The 14,298-nt window shown below is 41.7% G+C and overlaps 1 protein-coding gene across 1 annotated transcript in view; it reads right to left on the reverse strand.

The window, feature by feature from the left end:
• Positions 1-10,811, reverse strand: part of ect2 (epithelial cell transforming 2) — a 191,484-nt gene extending 180,673 nt beyond the window's left edge. The window contains exons 1-2 of the mRNA XM_086088432.1: positions 10,705-10,811; positions 10,337-10,467 (exon numbers count right to left, since the gene is read on the reverse strand). Of these exons, the coding sequence (XP_085944558.1) occupies positions 10,337-10,467; positions 10,705-10,766 (193 nt within the window). The 5' untranslated portion in view covers positions 10,767-10,811. The remainder of the gene's footprint in view (positions 1-10,336; positions 10,468-10,704) is intronic.
• Positions 10,812-14,298: the final 3,487 nt, after the last annotated feature.

Here is a 14,298-nt window from a genome sequence, read left to right on the forward strand (position 1 = left end):
TTCCAAGCGAAACCTTTTTTTTCAGCAACAAATTTAGTACACTTCAGTGCATCCACAAGAGAATGATTATCAGTAACAGATTATTGGTACAGGTTGCTCAGTACTACGAGCATAGAGATCAGAGAATAATGTTGACAGGAAAATTGCATTGTTAATTCCCTCAGACATTGCTAGTGTTTCACCTGCAAGTGTACTCCTGACAATTCTCTTGATTTTCTTTGAAAGCCGAGAAATAGGAGAAAACAGTCAGTTTTTCACAAATCAAAACAGTTAAGTGGCCACCTTGAGTACCTCCCCTGAGAGATTTGCAAACGATGCATCTGTAAATGTAACCAACTTCAGGCTATCATCTTTTCCAAGGTGTTGAAAATTCAACTCAATTGTCTTAGTTTTTATTTTAGACAACTCTATTTGCTTTATGAATGGTCTGTATGGTAGCACATTTGAGATTTGATGCCAGATTACTGGCATCAAACATTGCATCAGGTGTGCTTTGTCTAGCAACCCATAAAAGTTGCCCTATCTTTGATCTGAGCTGATCCCTCTCTTCCTCAGTAATAGGGGAAGCTTGCTCAGCTGCTCGTGACAATGTGAGAGGTATAGGCTTTAAGTATGCAATGTATGTGTCTTGATGTATTTTCACTCTTTTGTCAGAAGTTACAAAATCTACACCGACAAAAGAAAAACTGTCATGAGCTTCACGCCCAATGCTGAACCTTGCTTTGAGATGTGCCGTGACTGTCATTTCAAACATTTGAGACCCATCCCAAATGAAATGATCAACATGCAGGGCTTAAAGTAAAAAAAAATAAAAAATCCTGAGCCTGAACCTTTTCCGGGGAGCGGTGGTGCAGAGTCCAAATTGACGATTCGTTGTTTGATCAACATCAAGCTATTGATTACTATTCGATTCGTCGCCGTGGATGGACTGGGCATTTGGGAAACTCATGAAATTCCCGATAGCCAGTCCTCCCCAAGTGTCAGGTCATCTCTTTCATTATCCATTTATATTATGTATAGTAGCAGTATAGCACTGCGGGTTGTAGTCCCCTATCGTGCTGCAGCTATTGAATATTTTGGTATTCAAATATCCTACAGAAAGTTCTATTGAATGATCAGGTATTTGGATAAAAAATTTATTTTCGCATGGTGAAAGAACAATTATAAATACATAAGACATTAAAAATATATTTCCTCTTACTAATGATCGACCAACTTTCATTTCAAGATCAACTTTTTTTTCATCTTTTTTTACTTAAATTTAAATTGTGCTTAACAGCACATTATTTTCCTCTCTAGAAAGTTAGGTAGATTTTAGACAAATCTCTCCCCGTGGATTTTGGAATGACGTTCCGTTAAATATTAGGTAACCTCCCTCTCTACCCACTCTTAAAACACATCTTTGTTCTTTGGCGTTTGACTCGGCATGTGACTCATCGTTGTTTCAATGTTTTATGGTGCCTGCTGTATTTTGCTTTTAATTCATTTATTTACCTACTACCTGTGTTATTTTATTGACTTCTACCCACTTAACTCTTTGACCGCCATAAACGTTATAAAAGGTTTAGCATAAACCTAGGGAAGGGCGCCGAGGACGTTAAAAGACGTTCACTATGTTTTTTTTGTTTTTTTTTGGAAACGGGTGCAGAAAAGCCTTGGGCAGCTGTGCTGAAAGTATCAGGCAGATCTGGTTAGTAAAAGACTCGTTTTGGCCCCTAGAGGGCAGCGATGACTCTCTTTGCACAAGGTTGGATGGGCCGCCCACCGTGGGCGTCAGTAGAAGACGTGAGGCGGAGCTAGAGTGTTGAGGAGACATGGCTGAATAAGCCACAATGGCTGACCAAGCAACCGGTTGCAAGCAGCTCACGCTTGAGCATTTTTTTCAAAGACGGAAAGCATCGATCAATGCTAAAAAGCGCATTGATGTTGACGATGATGATGACTCCGAGCTTGACGCCAAAGTTGGAAGCCTTGACGCGACTGTTATGATCATGTAGTAAGCCTCACCGGCTAAGCGCGGCTAGCGCGGCTAGCGCTGCTAAGGCCGGAAAACGCGCACAATAACCGACCGGGTACTTCTACACAATCGGACATTCGATCGGGCGATGGAGAGTTGGCATCGACCAATGCAGATTGATGATGATGATGATGGTGAATCCCGAGGTTGACGCCACAGTTGGAAGCCTTGACGCGACTGTTATGATCACGTAGTAAGCCTCACCGGCTAAGCGCGGCTAGCGCGGCTACCGCTGCTAACGCCGGAGCTTTCACATGCGGACATTTTGTCGGACAATGAAGAGTACCCCGAGTCCAATGCATATTCATCGGAGGAGCGGGTACTGTATGATCACGGAGAAGACACTGTTTCTGGACTACGATGCCACCATGAATGGAGTGGATAAAATGGATCAAAACATCTCTTACAACCCGGTTTAGCAACTGAAGGACATGAGGAAGCGAGACGTAACACTACCGTAACGTAACCGTAGCATGATCCTGATATTAGACTTGATGGCAACACACACTGCAGTATATACTTGCTATTCCCCGGAAAAAACGGCCTGCAAGAAAGTGGAGCACGCGAAGAGGCAATCTGTTGTGCAAATGCTGTTGCGTCTCCTTGCACGCAGGAGAGTGTTACAAAAAGAAAAACTGTCGTTGAAACATCCACATATTTGTAAATAGCACCACAGTTGCACACATTTGTAAATAGTTTGCCAAATTGTTGTCAAATTGTTACACTGTTGAATGTAAATAAACGTATTTTGCTATCAAAAAACACTTTTTCATTCTTGGTGGTAGTGTTTTATAGAAGTAAAGCACTATTTAGGTGTTTGTGGCATCATTCATGGACAAAAAGAAGTGTAAAATTCACTAGAATGCATGAAATAATATCGTTTCACTAAAAGCTTGATTTCTCCGTATTTTGGTCCAAAACAGGCGAAATTGGGTGAAACTAACCATTTTCTATTGTTGATTACTAAAGAACGGAATATGGTAGAAACAAACTTAATTTTAACTCTGACTGCCATAAACGTTAAATAACGTTTAGTAAAAACCTACGGAGGGGCGCCAAAGACGTTAAAAGATGTTCACTATGTTTTTTTTTGTTTTTTTTTGGAAACGGGTGGAGGAAAGCCTTGGCCAGCTGTGCTGAAAGTATCAAGCAGATCTAGTTAGTATAATGACTCGTTTTGGCCCCTCGATGGCAGCGATGACTCTCTTTGCACAAGGTTGGGTGGGCGTCAGTAGCAGAAGACGTGAGGCGGAGCTAGAGTGTTGAGGAGAGTGGAGACAATGGAAGAGGAAGCAAAAATGGCGACCGGTGGAAAGCAGCTCATGTTTGATAGTTTTTTTCAAAAAAGAGAAGCATCAACCAGTGCTAAATTGAACGTTGATGATGGCAATGATGATGATGGTGACTACGAGGTTGACGCCGAAGTTGCAGCGTTGACGCGACGTCTTCGGCCACGTCATAAAGCGACACCGGTTAGCGATGCTAACGCCGGAAAACGTGGTGCACGACCGAGCACTTCTGCAAACGCGGACGTTGAATCGGACGATGAAGAGTACCCTGAGTCCGATGGATTTCTTCGGAGGAGTGGGTACAGTCTGATCTCAGAGACATTGATTCGGACAGTATTTCATCCTCAGAAGACTGTGAAGGTAAGCGCAAACTTGCTATGAGATACTTTTCCGGCACGCTGCTAGCACCTCGTGTATCGTGAATGTACAATTCATAGATCGTGGATCGTGCTCACAGCGACGTCCCACTGCAGTTTCCACGACAAAGAGAGGTATAAAAAACGAGTTTTCAATACACCGCAACAACAAAAGAAAACGGTCTTTCGATATTATTGTAATTGTATATATTTCTTTCAGCTGTAGCTCATCGGGCTCAAGGTGACGCGTTTCACAGTGAGCAGAATAAAGGTTAAAAAAAAAAAAAAAGATTCTCCAACACAGCACTAGTAAAATATTTGATGGTAAATGTCTTCTATAATTATTATTTTTTTTTTTTTCTTTCAAAGAGCTCAGTATTGTTCATTCGGTAATGTCATCATCATTGCTCTTTTTAATTTTTAATTATTTATTTTTTTAATATATATATATATATACATATATATATATATTATTTTATTTTTTTTGTATGTGGGTGAGTATGTGTATGTGCGTGCGTGCGTGCGTGCGTGTATTTGTTAGCTCACCAAAAACCTATAAGAAAAAATCCCATACCGTTCACCTAAACCGAACACCGTCGTCAGGAGACCCGAGGGGACCAAAGAAAACCAAGGAAGGTGAAATCCAGCACCGACCAGACACCACCTACCGGGCCACCCACCAGAATTCTTCCCCAACCCCAGAAACATCTCAATTCCAATAAATCCCCCAAAAAATAAAAAATCAGGGAGACCGAAGGAGAGACTGAGGAAAGGAAGGAAGGACAGACGAAGCCGAGTGAGATCCACAGACACCAGCCTCCACCGATTCAATGACCTGAGGAGGAAGCAGATTGTGTCTGAGTTTCGATAGATGCTGGTGGGGTGGATCTGGCATGCATGAAAATCTCCACCAAAGAGGGGAGCCGTCGACCCCTGCCAGGACAGAGCAAGCGCAACATCTCAGAGCCCCCCAGGCCGCGGCAGCGCCAAAGGACGACCCCCGGGCCCCGCCAGGGCCACCGACCGGAGAGCAAACCCAGGACCAGGAGCGCCCCCCACCCCCAACACGGCCAGCGCCCCCCACCCAACGCAGCAGGACGGGGCACTGCAGGCCCGCCAGGCACCCCACCGGCCCCCAACCCCCCGCACGCATTAAAATTAGGAGCAGGTGAACCGGAGCCGAGGGAAATGATATTCCCACGCTCCGATCCACCCGCCTCCCAAGCATGTCACTGAGTGTATGTGGTGCATAAAAAAAAAATAGATAGGGGGGAGGGGGGGGGCACGGACAGGGGATCGCAGCACTGCTCTATACCGCGGTCCCCAACCGATGGCACCCCCCCCCCCGCCCCCAGTTGTGTGGTGCATTAAAATTGGAGGGGAGTTGTAGGGTGTAGACGGTGTTTCCACCCTACCCCACCCCCCCAAATGTCTTCTATAATTTACAGAATGTACATAACCAGTGGATCCAAGAAAAAAGGTAAACATATATATATATATATATATATATATATATATATATATATATATATATATATATATATATATATATATATATATATATATATATATATATATATATATATATATATATATATATATATATATATATATATATATATATATATATATATATATATATTGCATCACACTGATCTAAAATAAATATTATATGATATTGAAATGTATATTTGCAGATCCCAAAAATTCTGGCTGGCATGAAGCAGGCTGGCAGCCAAACACATTCCCCTTTACCGAAAAACCAGGACCAAGGGGTGCTGCAGCAGAGCTGAATTTGACCCTGCCAGCTGACTTCCTGCAGCTGTTCATCACGGACGAACTTCTCCAGCACATTGCTGACCAAACAAACCTATATGCACGTCAGTCTATGCAGAAGCAGACTGAAAGTCTGCCACACTGTAGGAGTCGTGCTTGGAAGCCAGTGTCTGTGTCCGAACTCAAAACTTTTTTTGCACTCCAATTTCTTACTGGGTATATAAACAAGCCCAGTATAGAAATGTATTGGACTCAAGATGAAATTGAAACAACACAATTTTTCAGTCGCGCGATGCCTCGAAACCGCTTCCAGCTCATCTGGAGTTTCCTACATTTTAACAATAACGAGAGACACAGTTGAGACGACAAACTATTCAAAATCCGTCCTGTGTTCAATCATATTGTCAAAAAATTCAAAGAACTGTTCCAACCCGGGAGGAATGTTTGTATTGATGAGGGAATGATGAATTTTCAGGGACCATTTTCTATTGTTGATTACTGAAGAACGGAATAAGGTAGAAACAAACTTTTTTTTTCTGATGAAAGTTCAATCTTTCATTTGGTAGTATCTGTGTTTCCATAGTCCAAACAGAACATTTTCTGTGGACCTTGAAAGATCAGTCAAAATGCTTAAATCGGCTGGCACTCACAGCATCCCTTTTCTGAAAACGTCTGGCAGTCAAAGAGTTAATTTATTTGGTGTTATTTTTGTTTTACCTGTCTTTATTTCATGACTGATTTTTACTCCATGTACAGCACTTTGTATGAAATTAAACTCCGAGTTGAGTAGTTTTTGGCCTGTGAGACAAAGTAACGTCAGAACCACAGTCAGAACCACCGTCAAAGCCTTGGCAGTGTTTTGCCGGATGTGTCAAATATGTCAAATGATTACTTCTCTGGATTTGTCATTGCGCTAGTGGCTCTTACGCCGGAAATCTGAGTACTTTAAACCCTGAACATGACAAGCAAGAACACCGGTTACATTTTTGTCATTGTCCTGCCAGTAGAAAACTGCTGGGTCTACTTTGGCTATAATACCTCCTGCCTCAATCATTATATTCTTTACTCGGTTGTACCAATACAGAGAAGCATCTGCCAAGCCATACACACACTTGTTTAATTTCCAAAGTGTCCCTGCACTGTTTGCTTTCAGGAGGAGGTTTGACAAAAATGTCTCTAGACAGTTCCATACCCTGTAAAAAGGCTGACTTTATGAAGTTGCCATTGTCTTTGACAAATCACTGCTACAAGAAGCCTCAGTGACTCAGACGCACAGGTGAGTCTTTTTGTAGCTATGTAACTTGCAGCTCCTCAAATCCTCCTGCAACAAGCCTTGCTTTTGGTAGTAATTCAGTCACTGTCTCTTTCAGAGTGCAGACCCACTGGTACCTTCTAGAGCAGGTGTTGGTCAATCAACACAGAAGGTAGATTGGGATTCTGTCCAAATACCAGCTGATGTGGACTGTTGCCATGAACACTTTGCATGCAGTTCTTTGCAGTTCTTTGCTGATGATCTCAGTTAGGGTCTGATTGTGTCGTTCTAACAGCCCGTTACTCCAAGGACTGTAGGCAGCTGTTGTTTTTACTTCCATGTTAAAATTCTCAGCCATGTCTCTCACTTCTCCATTGTTGAACTCCCCACTATTATCACTAAACAGTTTTTTAGGTGGGCCGTGCACACTGATCCAGTCGTGAATAAAATGTTTGACTATCTCAGAAGACCTCTCCCTACATTAAAACGAGTGTACTGATCAATAATATGTAGGTACCACATTCCTGTTGGCTCAAGCTCATGCAAGTCAACAGCAACAGTTTCATTATACGTCGGAGCAAGTGGTAAGCCCACAGCAGGTTTAGGTTTAACTCTACAATATTTTTGACACACTTCACATTGACTTACTACCTTCTGTAGCAGGTTGACACAACCAGTGTCCTTTTTGCCAGAACTGCTCCAAAGTCTTTGTAGCTTGTCCAAATTGTCCAAATTGTTTGTAAAGTTTCTATAAAACTCTCATCTTCTCATTGTTTTCATTGTTTTATGTTATTGGCAGTATTTCTTCCTAAGTAGCTGGCATGAGCTCCGTATTAGCATTGCATTTCTGCTCACTGTCCACAATGCTTACACAATAACGTCCAGAACAAGTAAAATCCAGTTTGACAGGCTGCTTGAACATTACTGCACTGTCACGCTCCATGTTGAAAATTGTGCCTGCTCTTTTTAGGAATGTCTTGCAGAGCAGTGGGTGGTCAACAGGTACAACTTCAGCTTCTATGTTACACTTTGTGTGCCAAATTTTAGCCGGTATCTTCACACTTTTCCCTGAGTAGACCACTTTTCCATTGCCAAATTTAAATGGCCTGCAACTTTGTTTTTCAGTCTCTCTCATAGTATTAGCACTTTTCTTTCCTTGTTCAAGCCACTGTTGTCCGCACACTGTCCTAGTGCAAGCAGTGTCTATTATTGCTGAGCCAAAACATTCTGTCATGAATATCTTTGCATCTGTTGGTAGTTACTTGGTAAACAAAGTAACATTACACTCTTCAACTTCCGTTTCACGATCCTCCGTTATTTTTACACTCTCGTCTTTGTGTGGACAGTCTTTATCCCAGAAAAACTTACTTTGGCATACTGCACATTTTGATTGCCATCCATACTTGTCAAGTGGATTTGTTGATTTTGTGGAGTTTTCTGTCGAGGGGACCTTTGCCAGGCTTTGTTTTTTTTCCGTTGCTGCTCCGTAGCATATACCGTTTCCTGGCTGATTCCTTCCGTTACAGCACTCGCGTTTCCGCCAAATATCCTCTTCAGCGCTGACTTCATGTTAGCAAAGGTTAAGTCACTGCATGCTGTTAAAGCTAGCTGCCTGTCTGTCATTTCCAAACATGCTGTGTCCAACAGCTTAAAAGCTAAAACAGCATCTTGTAACTCCATGTTGTATTTCCACATTCATGAATATCGTTGTTCAAACTCAATTATATAGTCCGCCATTGGACATATTCACGTCTTTCATAATCCGGTCAAAACTGGAGTAAGCCTCATATATTCTGTCCTTTTCTTCTTTTAGGAACAACCCATCAAGTTTCGCAAATAGAGTGTTCATTCCCGTGTCATCATTTAGTTCGTCTACTGGAATTTCCATCGCTGTTTCTCGCGCCCTACCTGATAGCGCCAAAGCTCCGTGAGGGCTTGCTTTTTCTTCTCCAAGTCAGTGACTCTTGTCCAAATTCCGACCTTATTTTTCCAGCTTTCGTAGGGTTTTCCTTCTTCAAATGGTGGCGGAACTCTGTATTTTCTAACCATCCTCTGCTACCAATGTTAGATGGAATAAAAACTAAATTTTTGTTTCAAGTTCAGACCACTTTATTCCTTTGCACTCTGCTCCCACCACGTTACAACCTCCGCCCAATACTTGCTCTCTCTCAAGAGCCCACTTGGCATAAAATAAGTAGCACTGCCCCCTAGCTGTGTGGCATGTGAAGGTTATTAAATTGAACAACAAGATAGACACAGCTGGATAGATGAGCGCGGATGGGTGGTGAGCTGTTCAGATATATAGATTATTTATTCAGCCCATGAGGGAAGTCGATTTGCTTTCTCCGTAAATTGTTGCCATCATAACGTGTGAAATTGGGAAAAAGCTGACAAATAACGCTTATGAAGGCAACATTTACAGATTCACACCCAAATCAGTGTTCCCCACACCATGTTAATACTTGGGGAGCACCCAAGTAAATTGGCCACAACCCAAGTAGATTTCAAGAAAATGAAATAAAAATAAATATTAAAAGTGTCGCAAGCAGATATACTGCATATAACCGTTTGCCGTCACTCACAAACTTGTGGATCATGAGGTTAGAGGAGACGCAAGTAGCAGGGCTGAGAATACCCCGTAAACCCCCTCCATTAGAGTCCACCCACCCGAGTCCACCCACCCAAGTAGATTTCAAATCTGTGCGAAACACTGCAAATAACCTTGCCTTCATCTCTCACAAAGATACACGAACCCTAATTATGACCTAATTACGCTACGACGATGACAATGCGTAGCGTTACATCAACCGCAAAACAAACTTTAATCCCAGTCGCAAGTTTTGCCGTTTTTATTGTTAATATGGTGTTTAAATAGTACATCGGTGCGTGATTTATAAGAAAGGTGGAACTCTGACACATATTAGCATGTAGTGGGTTAGCAACTAGCTCCTCCATAGCAGGACGCCACAGCACGCAGCGCCGACAGTTCAAACTTTTTCATTTTCTCCAGTGAGCAAGTTCCAAAGAGTAAATAGAGATCACCACTTCCTCTAACCCCTCCTGCATTCAAATTGGCCGTGTAGTGTGTGCAGGACTCGACTCTCGTCATGTCCCGTCCACCCTGCGCTCTTTATCAAGGGACAGACAGTTCGGCCAACTTCTCCTAATATAGCCTGCTGCTTCTCCACAGAGAAGATACACACAGCATGAAATTTAAGACCTCCAGATATTAAAATACAATACTTTTACAAGAATGTTTAAGGTGGTATTTCCAAATTAATAAATCTAATGCTTTTAAGAATATGAAGCCCCTGTGAAAGCAATGTCAGTTTAGTGATGGGATCATAAACAACAAACGTACATTCCCCATGGCGACTTGTTTATGGGATGCACACCCATCTCATTTTCAAAATGACGGAGAACTTTAACCCATGAGCTAAAGACAATCAAAATTATCTTACAGTTTTAGGTTTTGACAAACTCAAATAATCTCCAAACACTAGCATTTGATAATGGAATTGTGTAATATATATATATATATATATATATATACATATAAAAATAAAAATATAAATGTAAAACTTGTGTTCCTTGTTGAAAATTGACTCTAAAAAAAAAAAAACACATTTCACCCCAAAACACTGACCATGTCTCACAGTCCTTTCTTCCATATTTGTTTTCTCTTCATCTGAAAAACCCCAAAAACTGAGGATGCAGTCTTGGAATGGCGGAACTTTGAATTCAGTTCGAAAATCCTCCACTCCTGCATGGAATGACCTGATTTTGTGGGAAATGAAGAGGACAAGTTTACTTGTTATTCTCCTTAATGAGTAGGTTTGTTTTTAAAATTGAAACTTAAAACACAGTTCTCATAACATTACTAAAATACATACTCAATAATACACATGACACACACTAACAAAAAGTATTAAATGAAACTTTCAGCTCGTCCCTACGACAAATTTGTACATTAAATATGAAAAAAAACTGAAAAAGTAATGATTATGGACTTACTCGTCATTTCTTCTCTCCCAAGCTTTGTATATCCATGACGCAGTAAGTATGGGAATCCCCATAGACACGGCCACCTAAAACAAATTAACATATTAACTCATTCACTCCCAGCCATTTTCACTGAAGCAAAACCCCTTTTTGCTCCCGGCTGTATTACTGGATTTTGACTGATTGTGCAAGATCCACAGAATATTGTGTTCCATTGCTATGAAAACATGGAACCTACCAAAAGAAGGCTTACTTTCATCAGGAAAAAAAGTATATTTCTATCTGTTTTTCTTTTTTGCAGGAATTAACATTGGAATATAGCTAAATTTCATCATTATTCACAAACCTGTTGAAAACACTGGGGAAAAAGAACTTTTTGCAACATGGCCTTGGGTGATCTCTTGTACTCTGCTGCCACCTGCTGGCCATTTTTTTTAAATAACTATCATTGCTTTAAGCGACGGCTTTAGGTCAGAAGCTGTATTAAGCCTTCTGTATGCTCGAGCATAAAAAAATACATTAACTCTTTGACTGCCAGACGTTTTCAGAAAAGGGATGCTGTGAGTGCCAGCCGATTTAAGCATTTTGACTGATCTTTCAAGGTCCACAGAAAATGTTCTGTTTGGACTATGGAAACACACATACTACCAAATAAAAGATTGAACTCTCATCTTTCATCAGAAAAAAAAGTTTGTTTCTACCTTATTCCGTTCTTCAGTAATCAACAATAGAAAATGGTTAGTTTCACCCAAATGCTCTTGTTTTGGACCAAAATACGGAGAAATCAAGCTTTTAGTGAAACGATATTATTTCATGCACTCTAGTGAATTTGACACCTTTTTTTTCTATGAATGATGCCACAAAAATCTAAACAGTGCTTTACTTATGTTAAACACTACCACCAACAATCAAAAAGTGTTTTTTGATAGCAAAATACGTTTATTTACATTCAACAGTGTAACAATTTGACAACAATTTGGCAAACTATTTACAAATGTGTGCAACTGTGGTACTATTTACAATTATGTGGATGTTTCAACTACAGTTTTTCTTTTTGTGTAACACTCCCCTGCGTGCAAGGAGACGCAACAGGATTTGCACAACAGATTAGTTTCACTGCGATTGCCCCTTCGCGTGCACTTTCTTGCCGGCCGTTTTTTCCGGGGAATAGCATGTATATACTGCAGTGTGTGTTGCCATCAAGTCTACTGTCAGGATCATGTTACGGTTACGTTACGGTGGTGTTACGTCTGGCTTCCTCATGTCCTTCAGTTCCTATACCAGGTGGTAGATGTTCTGATCCATCTTATCCACTCCATTCATGGTGGCATCGTAGTCCAGAACCAGTGTCTTCTCCGTGATCAGACTGTACCCGCTCCTCCGATGAATATGCATTGGACTCGGGGTACACTTCATCGTCCGATTGAACGTCCGCCTGTGTTCGGTTGTGCTCCGGGTTTTCCGGCGTTAGCATCGCTAGCCGGTGAGGCTTTACTACGTGATCATAGCGGCCGCGTCAACGCTTCCAACTTTGGCGTCAAGCTCGGAGTCACCATCATCATCATCGTCGACATCAATGTGCATTTTAGTATTGATCGATGCTTTTCGTCTTTGAAAAAAATGCTCAAGCGTGAGCTGCTTGCATCCGGTCGCCATTGTTGCTTCATCAGCCATTGACCCCTAAACACTCTAGCTCCGCCTCACGTCTTCTACTGACGCCCACCCAATCTTGTCCAAAGAGAGTCATCACTGCCATCTAGAGGCCAAAACGAGTCATTATACTAACTAGATCTGCTTGATACTTTCAGCACAGCTGCCCAAGGCTTTCCTCCACCCGTTTCCAAAAAAAAAAAAAAAAAAAACATAGTGAACGTCTTTTAACGTCTTTGGCGCCCCTCCGTAGGTTTTTACTAAACGTTATTTAACGTTTTTGGCAGTAAAAGAGTTAAAAACATATAAATACGTTTTTGGGAGTGCAGGACAAAGTATTAAAACACGTATTTATACGTTTTGGGGGATTTGATGAGTTAAATAGTGGCTTTGTCTTTATTTATTACACCTTTATTTTTCTGTGGCGTAGGGGGTTGCTGGTTGTGTGCGTACGTGTGTGCGGTGGAGTTGGGGGATCAGGCAAAATGAATTCACCTTTTTTTCTCGTTTTATTTTGAATTATACTGGCTTTTTTTTATATCCAAAATTGTACAATAAAATACAAAGTGGTACACAACAACATACTGTAGGTGCAAATGAGACCATTATAGACAATCATAATTTTTATTTTGTCCAGTGCTCCTCTGAGGGAGCCCTCTTCCCTGGGAGCGGTGGTTGGCTGCTGCTATTTGGGTGCTGTCCTATGTGGCGCAGGTGAAGGTTGGGCATTCCACCCATATCTCCTCCGGACACCATGATGCCCTGGTGTTTGTGGGTGACGTGCTGCTCTAGGTACAGATGGCTACCCCAGTGACATCTCCTCTCCTGATCTGAAGCCAGACAATCCATCCATCCATCCATCTATTTTATACTCATTTATTCATTTATATATTCTATTATATGGCTGTATGCGTGCAACTGTGCATGTGTGTGAGTATGAGAGGTGGGGGTAGGGAGGAGGAGGACTGAATGAGTACTACCACAATCGTGTGTCTGACTGCCGTGGGGTGGGGTGGGGCCTGGGAGGTAGGGGGTGTTAACTTCTACAGCACAATTAGGTCACTTCCTGTTTTCCGCTAGCGAAGCACTAGTCGGATGCAGCTCGTAGCATTAGCAGACAGCTCGACCTCACGCAAGTTGCAGATACTAAAGTTAAGCTAATTAAGTCAAATAAGTAACCCCTGTTTGTTCACTAGCAGGCCAAAGTGGTATGTATATGTTTTATTTATTTTTATTACACCTCAGTGGTTTAGTGGTAGAGTGTCCGCCCGTAGACTGGGAGGTCGTGGGTTCAATCCCTGGCCGAAGAATCTAAAAATGGGATCCATTTGCCTCCCTGCTTGACACTTAGCATTAAGGGTTGAAATTGGGGGGTTAGATCACCAAATGGTTCCCGAGCGTGCTCGTTGCTGTTGCTCACCGCTCCCTGAGGGGATGGGTCAAATGCGGAGAATGAATTTCGCCCCACTTAGGTGGGTGTGACAATCAGTGAATCTTAAATCTTAATCTTATTTGTATTTTATATTTTCAATATTTTGTAAAGCTAAGTTTATTTCATTGTACATAATTTGTTGTCTCGCCAGTTCTACGGTGTGTCTGTGGTGTAAAGTAAACTCACAGTAAACATTAGTGCAAAGAACTCTTTGTGTCTCCGATTTGTGAACAAACCGGCATAAGAACACTTTTCTGCTGTGGAGAAGTATAAGATTTCTGCTGTGAGGAAGTAGAACACTTTTCTGCAGTGGAGAAGTAGAATATTTCTGCTGTGAGGAACTACAACACTTTCTGCTGTGTAGAAGTAGAACACATCTGCTGTGGAAAAGTAGAATTTTCTGCAGTGGAGAAGTAGAATATTTCTGCTGTGAGGAACTACAACACTTTCTGCTGTGTAGAAGTAGAACACATCTGCTGTGGAAAAGTAGAACTTCTGCGCTGGAGGAAGAAGAACACTTATGC

Source organism: Leptonotus elevatus, chromosome 11, assembly GCF_054856555.1.
Source record: "Leptonotus elevatus isolate MCC_2025b chromosome 11, RoL_Lele_1.0, whole genome shotgun sequence".
In the NCBI taxonomy this organism is placed as follows: Eukaryota; Metazoa; Chordata; class Actinopteri; order Syngnathiformes; family Syngnathidae; genus Leptonotus; species Leptonotus elevatus.